The sequence below is a fragment of the Meles meles genome, chromosome 18, assembly GCF_922984935.1.
Source record: "Meles meles chromosome 18, mMelMel3.1 paternal haplotype, whole genome shotgun sequence".
Taxonomy (NCBI): domain Eukaryota; kingdom Metazoa; phylum Chordata; class Mammalia; order Carnivora; family Mustelidae; genus Meles; species Meles meles.
The window spans coordinates 2,769,987-2,790,291 of NC_060083.1; the positions used below are offsets into that span (position 1 = coordinate 2,769,987).

Below are 20,305 nucleotides of genomic sequence, written 5' to 3' on the forward strand. Positions count from 1 at the left end.
CATGTGACTCTTGATCCTGGGGTCATGAGTTTGAGCCCCACATTAGGTGTAATGGTTACTAATAAGGAGTAAATGAACTTAAAAAAATCTCAGTATGCAGATGTTTTCACTTAACATTATGTCGCGCAAATCGGTAAGAGGGTGGTGAAAAGAAGTTAAAGAGACAGAGATGGGGGCAGGAGGAGCACTGAGGAGGATGTCCAACAGTGCCGAATTTATTCAGGGCAGCGAGGCATTATATAGCTAACAGAAATAATTACAAAGAAGTGTCCATCAGGAGCTAATTACGAACGAATTTGTTACATACGCATGAAACCCTCCAGACTTCCCCATTAACTACTTCTCAAGGTCTAAATGCAGATCTTCCAAGGCCAGTGGTCTTTGTCTTCGGATGGTTAATTACAAAGGAGTAACAACAAACCCTAGAGTGTGCTAAGAGCTGTGCTGGAAGGGCAAGGACCAGTTAAGAATTTATGACCCCACCCAAAACTCTCCTCTAACTAGTAAATGTGTGGGAAGTCACGTAGGCGAGGGCGCAACACAGCACAGACCCTTTCTCAGTGCAACTCAACTTTTCCATCCTAATAAGCCTTTTGTTAGGCTATTCGGACTTTAAAGGAGACACAAGTCAGGGCCTGGTTTGGTCCTCGTCTCAAGCCTTATCGCAGCCTTCCACAACACTACATCATAAATATATTTCCCCTTTCTTGTGGGAAGGGTAACCAGGGTGTTAAACACAAATCATGGGAAGGAGGAGGGAGCAACTTTATTTTTGTGTCACTTTCACTGGAAATTTCATAGATGGCTGGTTGTTCCTTTGGCTGAAAATTCAGGCAAAGTCTGTTCACATGAATATGAACCAAATGAGGGTCACATGTGAGAGGGATGGCAATAGAGGTGTCTTGAATCCTGTCCATCACAATTTGGGGGAAAGGAGCCCCATAACATTTGGGGAAAAGGAGATTTTCTGATTGTAATTGTAAAAGGTAGGACAACTTAGAAATTAAAATGGCTGGTTCCATATAATTAAGAAGCAATGTGAATTTGAGTTTTTAAAAAGATTTGTTCATTTTAGGGGCGCCTGGGTGGCTCAGTGCGTTAAAGCCTCTGCCTTCCGCTCTGGTCATGATCCCAGGGTCCTGGGGTCGAGCCCCGCATCAAGCCCCGCATGGAGCCCCGCCTCAGGCCCTCTGCTCAGCAGGGGGCCTGCTTCCTCCTCTCTCTCTGCCTGCCTCTCTGCCTACTTGTGATCTCTGTCAAATAAAATCTTAAAAAAAAGGAAAAAAGATTTGTTCATTTTAGAGAGCATGCACGGGGGAGGGGCAGAGGGAGAGAGGGTCCCAAGCAGACTCCATGTGGAGCACAGAGCCTGTCATGGGGGCTCTGTCTCATGACCCTGAGACCAGGACCCTGAGATCATGACCTGAGCCAAAACCAAGAGTCTGACATTTCACCCGTTGCACCACTCAGACGCCCCTCCAATGTGAACTTGTAAAGTTAAGCTTCCCTTCTGCTCTTTGTTTCATGCGGGGTTTGCATACAGGTCTGTGCTGGAGGAGGGCACGATCGACTCCTTCCTCTTATCTCAATAAAAGCTGCTACAGCTCCTCCAGACTTGGAGCTAAGAGAGGGACGAGGGCCAAGAAAAGCCCTTGGCTGGTACTGCTGTAGCCTGTTCTTGAGCTTTGTGGACTTTGTGGAGGTGTAAAAGTGACTCAGCACTTCCATGGGTTTGTTGTGTGTGTGTGTGTTTTAACAGAGACAGAGCAACGAGAGGGAACACAAGCAGAGAGTGGGAGAGGGAGAAGCAGACTCCCTGCTCAGCGGGGAGCCTGGACACAGGGCTCGATCCCAGGACAAGACCTGACTTGAAGCCAGATGCTTAATGACTGAGCCACCCAGGGGCCCCTCCACAGGTTCTTGAGCAATCTTCCCATCTTTCTGGAATCTTCTCGTCTTTCTGGAATTCCAGTATGTGCTCATGCATCTGAGCACTAATTGCTTCTACCTTCCTCAGTTCTTAGGAAGCTGGTAGTGACTTCCGCTGCTTCTGCTAAAAGCCCACGTGCTTTAGCTCTCACCTCCGAGATGACCCCACTGCCGTCTCTTGCATGTTCACTGTACGCACACTCTGCCTTAACGAACTCTGCAAGTGCAAGGCACTCGTGCAACCACTCCTCTCACACACATCAGCCATTAGACACCTCATTTCTCACCCTTTGGATTTCTTCCGTGGTCAGACTTCATCTGCAGAGAATGCATATCAAATACATACAAGGGATCTTTAAAAGTCTTTTTGTATTCTGCAGTTTATGCCCTTAATGGAAAGAAAAAAAAAAAGGAGCCATGTAATTCATTCTCCGCCACGTACTTTTAAAATATACATCTGAGGGCAGGGGCACCTGGGTGGCTCAGTGGGTTAAAGCCTCTGCCTTCGGCTCGGGTCATGATCCCAGGGTCCTGGGATCGAGCCCCACATCAGGCTCTCAGGGAACCTGCTTCCTCCTCTCTCCCTCTGCCTACTTGTGATCTTTGTCTGTCAAATAAATAAAATCTTTAAAATAAAATAAAATAATGTCCATCCTAAGGAAGATAGACTAGACAAAGCACTAAGTTTAAAGCATTTTCTCCCTCTTCCATCTAGAACAAAAGCTCAATACATGCAAATAAATGTATGAAATATATATGAAAACTTGTATTTCACTTATGTTTATAATGTGTGCACTTTAAAAAAAAGGACTCATTCAAAATCATCTCAGTATTACCCCTTTAAGCTCTTAGATCCATGTTAAGTCAATAACTGAACATCCTAGCAATGCCCAGCACACACAGGATTTTTTGTTTGTTTGTTTGTTACATTATGCCTAAAGGCAGCTGCAGTTTGCATTGGGCCAAGAACTAATGTAACTTAAAATGATCTCATTCTAACCATCCATGAAAATATGGAATTCTTAGATACTATTTTTATTATGTTCAAGAGTCCAGTTCATTTAAGTTCAACAGCAACAGTGAGGCTGAGTAAGAAAGAAATTCTGCAAATAAAAATATAAAAACATAGGGGCGCCTGGGTGGCTCAGTGGGTTAAAGCCTCTGCCTTCGGCTCAGGTCATGATCCCAGGGTCCTGGGATCAAGTCCCACATCGGGCTCTCTGCTCAGTGGGCCTGTTTCCTCCTCTCTTTCTCTCTCTGCCTGCCTCTCTGCCTACTTGTGATCTCTATCCATCAAATAAATAAAATCTTAAAAAATATATAAAAACATAATTTTTAGCTCTAATTTCAAAGTACAGAAAGACCCTTTTTTTTCTTTTAAAGATTTTATTTATTTATTTGAGAGAGAAAGTGAGAGAGCACAAGTAGGCAGAGCAGCAGTGGGAGAGGGAGAAGCAGGCTTCCCACTGAGCAGGGAGCCCGATGTGGGGTTCGATCCCAGGACCCCGGGATCATGATCTGAGCCAAAGGCAGACACTTAATGACTGAGCCACCCAGGTGCCCCAAAGACCCTTTTTTTAAAAGAAATATCTTTTTAAAATAAATTTCTCCTACTCTCTTACTCCTGAAATCCTGGTGCTATACAAAAGAGTTGGAAACAAGGATTTGGATATGCATAAACGAATTTGGACATGGTATATATACATGTACATCATTAACAAATGTAAGGAAATCTCTAGAAAAGAACCATGGCTGAGGCTTACCAAGTTACTTTCCCCAAGTTCTTTAGAACACAAAAGCAAAGAACAATTTCTATGATTTTTTAAATGCTGGTAACACTTGGAAAGAACTTCCAGAGTTGTAAAGTCTTAAATGTGTAGTACCTGATAAGAATACCTGATATTTGGGAAATACTAATATAGAACCATCTATTTTAAGTTGTCAAAACTTTCATTTTGGGAGATCATGAAGATGACGACCAAGTTGCTTTTCTGTAGCTCTGATTATGTGAAATATTCTTACTTAAGAATATTCTGTTGTTGTGATGACACCATCACATATGTGGTGAAATCTTTATAAAAATGAAATCTGGCAATTCGCTATTGTTTGAATACCGAATCTTGAGGTAATGCAGAAATTTGCTATTCCTATGAAACTGGGATAGAGAAAACTTTGATTTTCAAGTGTAACTGTTTGTATGGAACCAAAGAAGTATGTATTTTCTATAGAATCCAGAAAAAAAGCCATTCCCAGGACCTGACATATTCCACTATGAAAAGCTAATGCTCCTCTGGGAAACCGGCTCAGCATCTCTGCAGTGAGCACCCAAGCTTTTCTCGGCTATGCATCCTCTGAGCCAGCTCTGACTTCCAGGGTCCAAGAGAGGACTACGCTTCTGACTCTTCTGTGCTCGGCAAACCTCTTCATGAATTATCTTAGCATCTGCACAACTTCAAATAAGACCATCTGTCGCCATTGCAATCAGAATGCACCTGCTTAACTATATACTACATATTGGGGCACTCCCCCCCCCATCATCTATTTTTAACCCACGCTGTTTCTTACTCTTTCACTTCTAGCTTCTCTTCTAGTTTCTCTGCTTTAAATTATTGAGTGTTATCATCAAATAGTTTTTGGCTCACCTTCAGGAAGAATCTTAGCATGTTATATCAAACAATGTATTCTCTTGTTTCCGTGCACCTTTAAATTGCAGTACAAGGGTAGAAACATGATGGGAAGAATGTTTGCTTCATTGTCACTGACTAAACTCAGATTCTGGGTTTCCAGTTACTTCCTTTCTTGTAAAATGTTGTTTCATCTCCTTCTGACCCCACGGTTTCTGATGAGAAGTCTACTGTAATTTGAATTGTTTTTCCATTACTTGTACAGTGTCCTTTTTCTCTTGTTGCTTCCAGGATTCTTCATCTTTAGTTCTCGGCATTTGATTATGATCTGTCTTAGACTGCAGTTGGCATTTTCTTAGCATCTTGCATATGAAGATTTTTGTCTTTGGTCAAATTTAGAGATCAAATTTTGGTCAAATTTGTGTTTTAGCAGGCCTCCCCTGACACCACTCTGATGGGAGAAGGATGTTAACCACTATACTATTATTATTTGGTGGGAATTCAAGTCCAAGAAATTCGGCTTCTATTGACAGCTCTGAGGAGGGGAATTTCTTGTTCCTGCTGCACAGGGGTAGAATTCTAGGCTCCTCACTAAACCATCACCATTAACGACACCTTGTCTAGGAGAGAGGCATATCTTACCACTTCCATGTAGCTGTCACTGACATTGTGTGTAGGGAAGCTCAATACTACTAGCTGGGTGGGAATGAAGGTTGCAGCTGCCCATGCTGCCTGCTCTGACACTATCCCTGCAAGGACAGAAGGGCACCCCATTTCAGTCTTCGTTGTTGTGGATGAGGTAGGACCACAGTTTTTTCTGTGGTGTTTGGCTGAAGAAAAGTGGTTATTTCCTTAAAGGTTTTATGTCACTCTAGGCTGTCCTTTCCTTGGTCCATTAGCTGGAGAGCGACAAGCTTTCCTTGGAGCTTTTTCTCTCTTTCTTTTTTGGTATCTGCACCCATTGGAATATTGGATTGCCAGCTTCTCCAGCACCCAGGTGAGGATATAGGACACAAAACAAAAATGTAGAAAACCTACCACTGTGTCTTTCCCCAGTTGCAAGATCCGTAGCTGGCCTGCCTCCTGTCCAACTTTCAGAGTCTTCTTAATTTGTTTTATATATAGTATCAAGGGTTTTTAGCTGTAATTAATGGGAGATACATAGAGAAGTGTTCCTATTCCATCTCATGTCACTATCAGTTTACCTTCATTTATGACAATATTTTGATGGGTATAAATTTCTGGGCTGACAGGTTTTTCCCCCCTTTCGGTACTTTAAAAGCACTCCCTTGTCCTCTGGCTTGCTTTGCTCCACCCCCCCTCCCAATGAAAAGTAATTATCTTTGAACTCAGTAAACACATATCTTTGTTTTTCTAAGATTTTCCTTTATTACTGGTTTGTAGCAATTTGATTATGCTGTGCCTTGGTGTGATTTTCTTCATGTGTTTTCTTTGAATTTCACTGAGCTGCTTGGATCTGTGGGTTCATAGTTTTCATCGAATTTTGACAGTATTTACTTATTTCTTCAAATATTTTTCTACTTCCTATCTCTCTCCCTCCTTCTACCATTCTAATTACACACAGTTAGGCTACTTCATGTTGTACCATAACTCACCGATGCTCTAGTTTTTCCCGTGTTTCATTTTGGACAGTTTCTATTTCTGTGACTTTGAATTCATGATTCTTTCCTTTTGCAGTGTCTAATCAGCTCATAATCTACTGTTTTTTTTTCTTTTTTCATTTCAGATATACTTCTTATCTCCAATAGCTTGATTTCCCACTTCTAATATTTCCTTTCATAGTTCCAGTGTCACATGTCATACTTTCTCCAAAGGTATCCACTGGCTTTTTGAGATCCCAGTTCTACAACGTTCAGCTTCACTGAGCTATTTCCCTGCAGATCCCCACATGTCATATGCTCCCCATATGCTCACCCTGTGTGGGCCCCATACACAATCACAGCAGCATGCAATCAATCCAAGGCACACGGAGTAGGACTGGGTTAGGGAGGAAATGGTTTCACTGAAGGAAACTGCCCTAGAGACTTTATGGAGCCTGTTTCACTATGGAAAATATGGCCTTTGGGCATTAAACCACGAACAGAGGCAAAGAAATGCATGCTTTATCATATATAATATATAATAATAAAAATCAATATGAATAATAAGATAAAATGTTACTATAAATAATATAAATATTCTTTTTTAATTTGGATGAGTTGAGGAAGCTCTAGATCAAAAAGCCAGAAATTATAATGAAAGCATTACCGATTTTTAATTCAAGAAAGACAAGCGACAGTGCGCACACGCACTTACCAACTCTACTGGCATCCGAAGTTTTAGCTAATTTACAGAAGGCCTGTATCTTCTATCATTGACTTAATTTCTTTAGTCACCCTGAAACGTTCAGAGTCAAGGGGTGATGTCATCTTTTGCCTCGCTCGTGCTAATGCTTGACACATGGTTATGGCCTCTCAATACAAGTTTGTTCAATTTGAATAGATTTTTTAGGTCACCCAAACGGTCGATGAACACATCCAATTCCCTCTTAAACGCAGACAAAAGAGTAGAAGAAGGAAAAGAAAAATGGGGGGCGGGGAAAAAAACACACACAAAAAAACCCGCTCCGCGCTGAGGATTCTGGGCGCTGTAGTTCGGGAGGCCGGCTGCGCAGGCGCAGTGGCTTGCCTGGAGGCCGGCCCCGCCAAGCGGGCGCCATTGATGGAAGCGTTCCCGCCCCGCTCTGGGAGTTCCCGCAGTTGTCCTCAGTTCGGCGGCCAGGTACTTGTTGCCCCCGGCGCCTGGCTCCGGTTCTCCGCCGCCCCTCCCTCGGCGCTTGGCTCCCGGCGGCGCCCGGGGCGTGGCCGACCCTCCAGAGTCCTGGTCCCTGAGCCGACACGCCCACCCGAGCGGCGACTGGGGCTGGGCCTCCTGCCTGGCTTTCGGCTCGGTCTCCCGCTGGCCTGGCTCGGGAGCCGGCGGAGCCCTCGGCGGTGGGCGCGGCTCGGGGGTCGGGAAGCGTCGGGCGCGGGGTCCGGCTTGCGTGGTGCGATCCCCGCGGCCGCCTCTTCCCAGTCCCGCGCCTTTGACGGAGGGAGGAGGGGGACCCGGATGCGCTCTTCGGGGAAGGGGCGAGGCGGGAGGAAGGAGAGGCTTCCTGGGCTTCTGAAGCGGCGGGGCGGACGGTTTCACACCTGGTGACCTGACAGGAGGACGAACTCCTGTCCTTCGGTGCCCGGGGCAGTTTGTCCTGCCTCATTTTATGGCATTTCACATCATCACTTTAAGTCCCTTGTCTCTCCCTGACGTGGTGACGGCACCATTGCTTTGGTTGGGAAATGCTGCCCCGGTCCCAGGCGCTGAAGTTCTCACGGAGAATACGGCCCCCTTCGTTATTTTAGAATAACAAAGCTGCTTCGGAGCCACAGCGCGGGAAGTTTCTCAAGTCCCTGATACTTCCGCAGTGCTTGGGTAGACAGGGCTTGGGTGAAGCCGCAATCTCCAGAAACAATATCTCGGAAATGACGGTGGTGAACGAAGTATCGGCCGGGACGTCTCCTGTGTAATGTCGGAGGTGAAAGGAGCAGCTGCTCCCAGGATTTGCTCGAGCTCAGGTGGTTTGCTTGTGGCGTGTCTCCACAGGAGCCAAACCGGGGTTAGAACCTACACCAAACTCCTCCCCATTGTCTACGTGGAAATTGAAGAAAAACGGAAGGTGAGCGCCTCGGGCCAGCGCTCGGGTCCCAGTGCATTTTTAGCTTATTTACTTGCTATCTTTGTCTCTGTGCATTATTTTTACATAACTGAGATCAAGCTGAGTTTATTGAATTTTAAGTAGCATTAGTTATTCTGATTTAAAACTTTAAAAGATGTTTATGGCACAGTTTGGTATTAAACATATTTCGGTAGCATTATCTATCTGGCATATTGCCAAGGGGGAGTTTATTAATCCTTACAGATTTAAAAAGCAATGATGACTCAGTCATTCTTTTTTTTTTTTAAGTTTTTTTTTTTTTTAAGATTTTATTTATTTGACAGAGATCACAAGTAGGCAGAGAGGCAGGCAGAGAGAGTGAGAGGGAAGCAGGCTCCCTGCCGAGCAGAGAGCCGGATGCGGGACTCGATCCCAGGACCCTGAGATCATGACCTGAGCCAAAGGCAGCGGCCTAAACCACTGAGCCACCCAGGCGCCCTTTTTTTAAGATTAAAAAAAAAAAAAAGATCTTATTTATGTATTTGACAGACAGAGATCACAAGTAGGGAGAGAGGCAGGCAGAGAGAGAGGAGGAAGCAGGCTCCCTGCCAAGCAGAGAGCCCCATGCGGGACTCGATACCAGGACCCTGGGATCATGACCTGAGCGAAAGGCAGAGGCTTTAACCCACTGAGCCACCCAGGCGCCCCTGATGGTTTATTTTAGTGTATGTATGCGTGTTTATAATGAGAGCTTGCTTGCTTTTTTTCATCTACAGAGATACTTAGTACTTCATTTTTTAATTGCAACATAATTGACATAAATATTATCCTAGTTTCAGGTATATAAAATAATCGTTATAGATACAGATATAGATAGCAATGTGATCATTACAAATCTAGTTAATATCCATCATCATATATAGTTACAGGTTTTTTTCTTGTGATGAGAATTTTTAGGATTTATCCTTATCAACTTAACATATATAATACAGTATAATTAACTATAGTCACCATTCTGTACATTACATCTCCAGGACTTATTTTATAACTAGAAGTTTATCGCTTTTGACCACCTTTGCCCATCTCGTCCACTGCTCACCCCCGCCTCTGGCAATCATCTCTGGCAATCTGTTCTCTGTATCTGTGAGGTCAAGTTTGGGGTAGGGGGTTGATTTGTTTGTTGTTTTCGATTCCACAGAGCAGCGAGGTGAGAGCTGTCTACATCTGTCTGACTTGTTTCACCTAGCATCATGCCCTCATGGTCCATCCACGTTTTCACAAATGGCAAGATTTCCTTCTCTTTTATGGCTGCATAATATTCCTCTGAGGGTATTATATTATCTATTCATCTGTCAACAAACACTTCCATTTCGTGACTGTTGTAATTAATGCTACAGTGAACATATGAGTGTGGATATCTTTTTGAGGTAGGGTTTATGTTTCCATCAGGTAAATGCCCAGAAGTGGAATTGCTGGAAAGTGTAGTACTATTTTTAATTTTTGGAGGAAATTTAGTATGCTTTGTTCTAGTTTTGTGAAAAATGTTGTTGGTACTTGATAGGGATTGTATTAAACCAATAAATTGCTTTGGGTAGTATGGATATTTTAACAATATTGATTCTTCTAATCCTTGAGCACAGAATATCTTTCCATTTAATATCTTCTGGTTTCAATGCACAGGTCTTTCAGCCCCTTGGTTAAATTTATCCCTAGGTATTTTTTTCTTTTTGATGCAATTCGAAGTGGGATTATTTTCTTAATTTCTCTTTCTTACAGTTTATTATTAGTGTATAGAAACACAACTGATTTTTGTAAGTTGATTTGTATCCTCACCGTTTTTTGTTTATTCTAACAGGTTTTTGGCAGAGTCTTTAGGGGTTTCTATATATAACATTATGTCATCTGCGAAAAGTAACGGTTCTTTTCCAGTCTGTATAGTTTTGATTTCTTTTTCTTGCCAAATTGCTGTGGCTAGGACTTCCACTATTATGCTGAATGTAAGTGATGAGAATGGGCATCCTGGTCTTGTTCTAAGCTTTATCATTTTACCGCTGAGTATGTTAGCTGTGGTCTTGTCATACATGGCCTTTATTGAGAGTTTTTATCCTAAATGGATGCTGAATTTTGGCAAACGCTTTTTCTGCGTCTCTTGAGATGATCATATCATTTTTACTCTTCATTTTGTTAATGTGGTGTACATCACATTGATTGACTTGCAGATGTTGAACCATTCTTGGATCCCTGGAATAAATCCCACTTGGTCATTGTGTGTGGTCCTTTTGATGTATTGTTGAATTCAGTTTGCTAGTATTTTGTTGAGGTATTTTGCATCTATATTCAAGAGGGTTATTGACATCTAATTTTCTTTTCTTGTGGTGTCTTTGCCTGGTTTTGGTTTCACGATAATTCTGGCCTTGTAAAGTGAGTTTGAAAGTATTCCTTCCTCTGTGTTCTTTGGAAGAGTTTGAGAAGGATTGCTACTAATTTGTCTTAAATGTTTGGTGGAATTCACCAGTGAAACTACCTAGTTCTGGACTTTGTTTTTTGAACGACTTTTTGTTATTGATTCAATCTCCTTACTAGTATTCAGTCTGTCGGATTTTCTCTTTCTTCGTGATTCAGTCTTGGTAGATTGTATGTTTTAGGACTTTACTCATTTCTTCTAGGTTGTCCATTTGTTGGCATGATCTGTATAGATCCATATCGTCTTAAACTTTGATGTGTGCCCATGAGTCAGCTAGGGATCTTATTAAAAAGCTGATTCTGGATTCCGTCGGTTCTGGAGTTGGACCTCAAATTTTGCATTTTCACAAGCTCTCCACTAATATTTGTTCTGCTGTTCTTTGGACTAGGCTTTTGAATACAAAGGTCTTGGATATGAATTCATAATGGAGGCAAATGGACTATGTAAAGCAGGGAAAGACTCAGCGTGATCCTGCATAGATTCCTTTGGGCCCTGCAAACCCTACTGCTTGGTGAGAGCATCAGACTTCCTAGGAAACTGTCATTAAAAAGAATTTCACGAAATCTGGGAAGCTTAATTCTTACCGCACCACTGCCCTTTTCTATGTCTTGCAGCATCATCCTGAAACTTTGCCCTTTAATTAGGAGAATGTTTACAAATATTTCAAACAGTTTTGTAAGAGTTTGCAGACTCTTGTTTTGCAGCCAAACTCAGCATTAGCTGGGTCGTATTCTTTTTTTCTTTTTTCCCCCTGCTTCCTTCTTACTTGGGTTTGCCTGGTACGGAATGACTAGGTAAAGATCTGTTTGAATATGAGATTGAGAGAAACATATCAGGGCTTCTTTTAAGTTTGGAAGTTGTAGCTGAAATCTCTGAAAATGTTAGCAAATTGATCATCACATGAAAGACAGGAAGAAGAGATTCATGGAATGTTTCATGTTTAGATGAACAGGTGATTGTGGCAAAGAAAGATTAAATTGTTTTCTTCCACATCACGTAGCAAGTTGATTTAATGGAAAAGTTGTGAGCATTGGAATTAGACTGATTTGGGGTCATGCATTGCCTTGGATAAATAGTATTATTTCTCTAAGCTTCATTTTCCTGATCAGTGGGAAGGGAATATAATTCCCATGGGATTGATGTGAAGTTCAGATTAAAAGAACCTTGTACAATGTCTGGCCTGCTAGCCATGACTACATTTAATGGCATTAAAATGACACGATCTCCAGGATCAAGGATCACTTTTTCTCACTGAGTTTGGAGGGTTAATCTTGTGTTCTTTAGGGAAGTCATTGCTTTAGGGAAGTCATTGCTTTCTTGTAATGTCAGGATTCCAGCTGGGTAAGTCTACGATTTCCAAGGCCGGGTGGGTTTTCATGGCTTATTTCTCTGTCTAGGTATGCCTCTGCAGGACTCCACTCTTGCCAGAGAGGGGAACACAGAGGAAGAGATTATGGCTGCTGTGTTTTTTTCAGTTGGACCTCTGGTAAGTTGGGGTTTCTTCGGGTCCTGACCTGCCTCTTGGGTTGAGAGCATGTCGGTTTTCCTGAAGTCTGTGACTTCTCTACCTTACCCACATCCCTTCTGGTAACTGAATCAAATTGTTTCACCCATGGAAATTGAGTTCATCATAGTAAGCTTGGACTCTATAAAAAGATTCATTATACATATTGAACCAATTATCAAGGCACATGAGCTTTCAAAAAATACTTTTGCTAGTTTTGATAGAGAGTCTAGGAAATGTACTTGTGATGTTCAATTTGTATAGTTCCCAGGAAATTTCAGTTATTTATGGGATAGAAGAATGGAATATTTTAAATTGGAAATTTTGTTTAGGAAAATTTGGAAAAATATGTACACACACCGACACACCCACACACCCTCTTAATTGAGAGGGACCAGTCCCCTTGTGCCCACTCTCAGTGATCTCTTTTCTACCCATTATGAAGTGATCGAGCTTCATAGATGACATGGAGAGAAAGAAAATGTTTAAGACACAGTGCTTGGCTGTAGGGAACTTACAGTCTCATTGAGTAAGGCATCCAAAAGAAATAGTTCCATAATTTATTTAGGTGGATGGTAGTTGCTTAGCCATATGATAAAGAGATGATTGCTATGAAAGAAAAGAAATGGGGACCCCTGAATGGCACAGTCAGTTAGGCTGGTGCCTTTGGCTCCGGTCGTGATCCCAGGGTCCTGGGATTGAGTCCCGCATAGGAGCCTGCTTCTCTCTCCCCGTCTGCCTGCTTGTGCTCGGTCTCTCTCTCTCCCTCTCTCTCTCACAGGTAAATAAATAAATAAAATCTTAAAAGAAAAAAAAAAGAAAAGAAATGGGACATGAGTATGGGCAAAATTGGTCTATGAAAAAGCTCATGAGGGCAGCGAGACTTAAGGTGGTACCCCGACAATGATCCAATGACTTAAATTGTCTTAAAGTGTTTGTGAAGGTACTTTAGGTGAGAAGGGAGTTCAAGGGCAAGGCTCTGCGGCAGAGAACAGTGCAGTGAGCTAGTGATTCCAGTGGGAAAGTTATGAAAAACAAGCCTGGGAATTAGATATTAAAGCTGAATCTTTTAATGTTTCCCTGAAGACATTTAAGTGTACGTATGTACGTGTGTGTGAATGTGTTTGAGATAGGTGTTAATGTGATAAAAGCTATATTGTAGCATGACTTTCTGAAATAGGAGATCCCGAAGAAGGATGATACCAACAAATATAATTTGTTCTAGTAATAATCCGCAGTAACCTGCAGTGGTGATCTTTTATTCTTCGTAGTTGGGATGTACAGTGAAAATAGTCCTTAAAACATACCCTTGAAAGATAAATGAGGGCCGCCTGAGTGGTTCAGTTGGCTGAACATCTGATTTTTTTTTTTTGGTAAGATTTTATTTATTTATTTATTTGACAGACAGAGGGAGAAAGCACAAGCAGGAGGAGCAGCAGGCAGAGGGAGAGGGGGAAGCAGGCTTCCAGCTGAGCAGGGAACCCGATGCGGGGTGGGATCCTAGGGTCCTGGGATCATGACCTGAGCTGAAGGCAGAGGCTTAACCAACTGTGCCACTCAGGTGCCCTGAGTGTTTGACTCTTGATCTCAGCTCAGATCTTGATCTTAGGGTCTTGGGTTCAGATCCTGCGTTCAGGTCCTCCACATGGAGCCTTCTTTTGAAAAGAGAGAGAAAAGATAAATAAAAACCAAAATATTGCATTTGATCAGTAGATCCAAAGCATTCGTCTAGTATTGACGTGGTCAAACCCATCCCTAATTATCAGATGTTGATGTTCACATTTTCTGGAAGCTAAATATTGATATTTTTTAGATAAGAACTTGGGAGAGGAGAAAGATAACATTTTTTCGCAATGGACTTTAGATGGTTATGTTACCCATAGTTTTTAAAATGCACACATAAAACCTAAAATTGTTAAGTGCTAATGGAAAGATACAATAAAAGACCATTTCATCTATAAAATCACGCCCTCATGGGGATACAGTTTATAAGGTTTGGAAGAAAACAATATAGTGAGAAATCCCTGAAATATGATATGGTCCCCTGGACCCCCCCACAACACTGTAATGATTTTCAGCTGTGAAAAATACATCATGTTGGCAGGTTTTGACTACTTTTCTTTTTTTTTTTTTTTTTTTTTTTTTAAAGATTTTTTGTTTATTTATTTGAGAGAGAGAGAGATCACAAGTAGGCAGAGAGGCAGGCAGAGAGAGAGAGAGGGAAGCAGGCTCCCTGCTGAGCAGAGAGCCTGATGCGGGACTCGATCCCAGGACCCTGAGATCATGACCTGAGCCGAAGGCAGCGGCTTAACCCACTGAGCCACCCAGGCGCCCTTGACTACTTTTCTTGAGTGAGAGAGATCGTTTCTGAGAAATACATTTCAACCCTACATCTAAAATTGTGTGGCATCTGAAGGCCTCTTTTTATAAATTAACTTTTGTTGTGATAGGTTCTTTGTTGGAAGCCTGCTTTAGAAAATGTGCAGTTATATCTGTCTCAGTCTTTTTTTTTTTTTTTTAAGATTTTATTTATTTATTTGACAGACGGAGATCACAAGTAGGCAGAGAGGCAGACAGAGAGAGAGGGGGAAGCAGGCTCCCTGCGGAGCAGAGAGCCCAATGTGGGGCTCCATCCCAGGACCCCAAGATCATGACCTGAGCCAAAGGCAGAGGCTTAACCCTCTGAGCCGTCCAGGCGCCCCACTGTCTCAGTGTTATGTTTGTCCTTGTCTTAAACAAGGTCAAAGAAAATTATAATTGGATGTTACTCCAGGATATTAATTTCAGCCCTAAATAAAACAATAAAAGAGATTATCCTGTATATGCCATGCCCACTGTGGACAGATGTTGTTGAGGCTCTGCTATCGGTCATAGGCCGCCTGTCACTGAAAGATCTTATCCTATATCCCCTCAGAATCCTGAAGATTCCCAGGCAGATAACGATCTTCACCTTCAGCCAGAAGAGCCAGAGCTGGTAAAGGTAATACTTAACATGTATGTAAGGGGATGGAGAAGGGTCCCTTTTACTGCCCCTGGTTCGTAATGTTCCTCGTTCATTGCAAGTTTACAGTGAACACCGTCTTGCTTGATAAGTGTAGTAACCCTAGGGCTGGTCCCATCCATTTGGCAGGTTTCATTTCTCTCAGTGGTGGCAGCCCTCATGTGGCAGATGGTCACATTGTCATTGCTAGTTGATGAAGTATCCTTTATGACGTTCTCTGATTCTCGATTTGCATTGTGAGACTCAGTATCATTAAAGATTCCAAGAATGGGCTCCTGGGTGGATCGGTGAGTTAAGCGTCTGCCTTTGGCCCAGGTCGAGATCCCAGGGTGTTGGGATGGAGCTGGAATCTGGCTCCCCGCTCAGCCGGGAGTCTGTTTCTCCTTCTCCCTCTGCCCCTCTCCCCTGCTCTGTCTCACACTCTGTCTCTCTCAAATAAAGAAAAATGAAAAAGAAATACCAAGGTTGCATCAATGTGAGTGGAAACATTCTTAAGATGTGTTTAAATTAGTTTAGATTTTTTTATTTCATTATCATTTAAGCTTACTTTCTTACTTGTGAGTACAGAATCAACCTGACTTTTCGAAAAAATATCAAAGTCAGAAATTTATGAACTATGTAAGAAAAATTACCTAAAACTTAGAAATAAGAAATAAGGCAAAAAATAAATGTATTCCCTTTCAGTGTCATATTAGACATGTCTTATTCTGGCATATTCTTTTTTCTGCTATCAGTAGACACCTGTTTTTGTGTCTGCTTTGAATCAGCTTTGTCAAGCGGCTGATGTCTCATTAAAGACTTACATAAACCTAGGGCTCTGGTTTTTTTTTTTTTTTTTTTGAAAGATTTTTATTTATTTGTGACAGATAGCGAGAGAGGGAACAGAAGCACAGTGGAGCTGGAGAGGGAGAAGCAGGCTCCCTGCCGAGCAGGAAGCCCACATGGGGCTCCATCCCAGGGCGCTGGGATCATGACCCCAGCCAAAGACAGACGCTTAACTGACTGAGCCACCCAGGCGCCCCGTTTCTTGGCCTTCTGTTGATGATACTTTTTAGGGGCGCCTGGGTGGCTCAGTGGGTTAAAGCCTCTGCCTTCGGCTCAGGTCATGATCCCAGGGGTCCTGGGATTGAGCCCCGCATCCAGCTCTCTGCTCAGCGGGGAGCCTGCTTCCCTTCCTCTCTCTCTCTGTCTGCCTCTCTGCCTACTTGTGATCTCTGTCTCTCAAATAAATAAATAAATAAATAATCTTTAAAAACGCAAAAAAAAGAATTAAAAAAAATTTTTTTTGTTAAAGTATAGTTTTGTACAAAGTTTGTTAGTTTCAGGCGTCTAGCAAAGTGATTGGACAACTCTGTACATTACAAAGTGCTCACCACAGTAGCTATAGTTACCATCTGTTACCATAAAAAGCTGTTACAGTATTATTAACTGTGCTCTCTACTGTCCTTTTCTTCTCTGTGACTTATTTGTTTCATAACTGGAAGTTTGTACCTCCTAATCCCCTTCACCTCTTTCACTCATTACCCTCCCGTCCTAGGAACCACCGGTTTGTTCTCTATATTTTGGAGCTTGCTTCTGTTTTTTGTTTGTTCATTTTATTTTGTTTTTTTTAGATTTCACATGTAAGTGTAGTCATACGGAGTTTGTCCTTGATTCATTTCACTTAGCATATTACCCTCTAGGTCCATCAGTGTTAACGACAAATGACAAAATTTTTTTCCTTTTTATGGCTGAATCGTATACATATCTCACATCTTTATCCATTCTTCCCTTTTTTTTTTAAAAAAAAAAAAGATTTTATTTATTTATTTGTCAGAGAGACAAGAGAGTACAGGCAGGCAGAGTGGCAGACAGAGGCAGAGCAGGCTCCCAGCAGAGCAAGGAGCTCGACGTGGGACTCGATTCCAGGAGGCTGGGATCATGACCTGAGCCAAAGGCAGCCGCTTAACCGACTGAGCCACCCAGACGTCCGAATCTGTTCATCTTTTGGTAGACACTTGGATTGCTTCTATATCTTAGCTATTGGAAATAATGCTACAATAATCATAAGGGTGCATATATCTTTTTGAATTAGTGTTTTCATTTTCTTCGGGTAAGTAGCAGTGGAATTACTGGATCATATATGGTCATCCGATTTTTAATTTTTTTGAGGAACCTCCATACTATTTCCATAGCTGCTGTACCTGCTTGATCCCTGCCAACAGTGCCCAAGCGGCCCCTTTTCTCCACACCCTTGCCAATTCCTGTTATTTCTTGTCTTTTTTATTTTAGCTATTCTGACAGCTGTATTTTCTTATTGTGGTTTTGATTTGCATTTCTTTGGTAATTAATGATGTTAAGCATCCTTTCATGTGTCTGTTGGCCATCTCTATATATGTCCTCTTTGGGAATATATCTGTTCAGGTCCCCTGCCCAATTTTAATTGGGTTACTTGGGGTTTTTGCTGAGTTGTGTGCATTTTTTATAGTTTGGATATAAACTCCTTATCAGATGTATGGTTTGCAAATACCTTCTCCCATTTTTGTGTTGGTGGTTTCTTCCGCTATGCAAAAGCTTTTAAGTTTGATATAGTCGCAGTTGTTTACTTTTGCTTTTGTTTCCCTTGCCTGAGGAGACAGATCCAGAAAACTGTTGCTAAGGTCAGTGTCCAAGAATTTTCTGTCCTTGTTTTCTTTTAGATGTTTTATGGTTTCAGGTCTTATATTTAGGTCTTTAATTCGTTGTTGCTTTATTTTTGTGTGGGGCATAAGAAGGTGGTCCAGTTTCATTCTTTTGCATGTAGCTGTCAAGCTTTCCCAACACCCCTTTGTTGAAGAGACTGTCTTTTCCCCGTTTATATTCTTACTTCCTCTCTTGTAGATAATTATGGTTTAAAAAAAAGAATATGTTGAAGTTCAGCTCCTTTTTTTTTCTTCCAGAATTATGTTTTTAAGTTTTAAAATTACACTTTGGAATTTGGTTTTATTCCAAGAATATTTTATGTGAAACTGGGCTTTTCTTTTGCTTTCGTGACAACATACATTCTGAGACTCTTACACATAATTTTTATATAGTCTTTCTGAAATTTAATACTGGGCCAATCCTTCTTAAATTTGTCCTTTAACGTTGACAACTTAGACTTAAAAATTTTTAAGGTGAAAATATTAATAGTTTCCGACTTTGAATCATGAACTGTCGGAAAATACCATTATTTTTGACATGGTGAGTAATTCATGTGGTTTATTTTTGTTCTGACAGGGAGTCCTTGGGAGAAGGTTAATTCTGTCTGGCTCTTTCTTAAATTCTGCATCCTGTTTATAAGTGCTGAGCTTAGTTTTGTTTAATTTTTTTAAGTAGGCTTCACGCCTACCATGGAGCCCAATTTGGGGCTTGAACTGAAAACCCTGAGATGAAGACCTAAGCTGAGATCAAGTCAAAGATTTAACTGACTGAGCCACCTAGGTGCCCTGGTTTTAATTTTAATTTGAGTAGAACCAGTATTTCAATGATACTTTCTAACATTTCCATAGCTACAAAAAAGGCAGATAGTCTTTTCTTAGGGCTTGTGTTGAAACTGTTGATCAATTTGGGAAATATTCCTGTGTTAATACTACGTTTTCTAGTAGGAAGAATTATGGAATGTCCTCTCATTTATTTAAGTGTCCTTCAGTCTCTTGTAGTGATATTTTGTCATTTTTAATGTATGAGTCTTGCACATCTTTTGTTAAATTCATTCCTAAGTGTTTTATTCCTTTTGCTAAATGGATTTTTTTCTTAATTTCTTGTTTGCAATGTTCAATGGTAATGTATAGAAACAGTTGACTTATGTATATTGATCTTGTGTCCTGAACCTTGCTGAACTAGTTTTTTTCATTGTAAAAGAGTTTTTGTTTGTTTGCATGTGCATGTGCATGAGTGTGGACTCCTTAGGGTTTTCTGTATGTGAGATAATATCATCTGTATGTAGAGATTATGTCATTTCCAAATAGAAATTTACTTTTTCCTTTCGAGTCTGGATACCTTCTATTTCTTTTTCTTCTCTAGTTTTTCTTGCTAAAACTTACAGTCCAGTGTTGAATAGAAGTGAGGAGAGAGGACATCCTTGTGAGATTTGTGATCACAGGGGGAATGCATATGGCCATTCACCGAAGTATGATGTTAGATTCGTGCTTTTGTAGATGGTCTTTTTCACGTTGATGAAGCTTGCTTCTATTTATGGTTTGTTGGGTTCTGTCACGTAATTTTTTGAGTCTGTTAAGATAGTTGTGTGCGTTTTGTTTTTTATTCTGCTAATATGATATGTTATGTTGGTTGATTTTAAGATATTAAATGAATTTTGTATTCCTGGGGTAAATCGCATTTGGCTGTGGCATATATTGTGTTTTCTTTGTTGCAGGATTCAAACTGAATCAGACTGAATTAATTCTGCCTGGTTCTTCCTTAAATTTTACATCTATCTAACACTGACCTCATAGAATGAGTTGATGATTATTTCCTTCTATTTTTTGGAAGAGTTAGTGAAAGATTGGTTTTAATTCTTCTTGAAATGTTTGTGGGAATTCAGGAAGCCACTTGAACCTGGGCTTTTATTGTGGGAAGTTTAATTATTATAGACCTATTTGTATTTCCTATGTCATCTTGAGTCAGTTTTGGTAGTTTGTGTCTTTCTAGGAATCTGCCCATATTATCTAGGTTTTCTAAATTGTTGGCATACAGTTGTTCCTAGTATTCTCTTGTAATCCTTTTTATTTCTGTAAGGTCAGTAGTAATGTCTCCTTTTTCATTCCTGATTTTAGCAGTTTGAATCTTCTCTCTTTGTCTAGCTGAGGGTTTGTAATCTTTTCAAAGAACCAACTTCTGCATTTGTTGATTTTCTCTCTTTTTTAATTCTCTATCTTGTTTATCTCCATTTTATTTTATTTTTTAAAAGATTTTATTTACTTATTTGACAGAGAGAGATAACAAGTAGGCAGAGAGGCAGGCAGAGAGGAAGGAGGAAGCAGGCTCCCCGCTGAGCAGAGAGCCCGATGCGGGGCTCAATCCCAGGACGCTGGAATCATGACCTGAGCCGAAGGCAGAGGTTTTAACCCACTGAGCCACCCAGGCGCCC

At 41.3% G+C, this 20,305-nt stretch overlaps 1 protein-coding gene across 9 annotated transcripts in view; it reads left to right on the forward strand.

The window, feature by feature from the left end:
* The first annotated feature begins 5,983 nt into the window (after positions 1-5,983).
* Positions 5,984-20,305, forward strand: part of LOC123929579 (zinc finger protein 624) — a 32,336-nt gene continuing 18,014 nt past the window's right edge. The window contains exons 1-4 of one of the 9 annotated variants that reach the window (XM_045985416.1): positions 5,987-7,334; positions 7,955-8,268; positions 12,109-12,197; positions 15,130-15,195. In XM_045985416.1, the coding sequence (XP_045841372.1) occupies positions 12,111-12,197; positions 15,130-15,195 (153 nt within the window). In that variant the 5' untranslated portion in view covers positions 5,987-7,334; positions 7,955-8,268; positions 12,109-12,110. The other 8 variants (XM_045985417.1, XM_045985414.1, XM_045985415.1 and 5 more) reach the window with 8 other exon arrangements.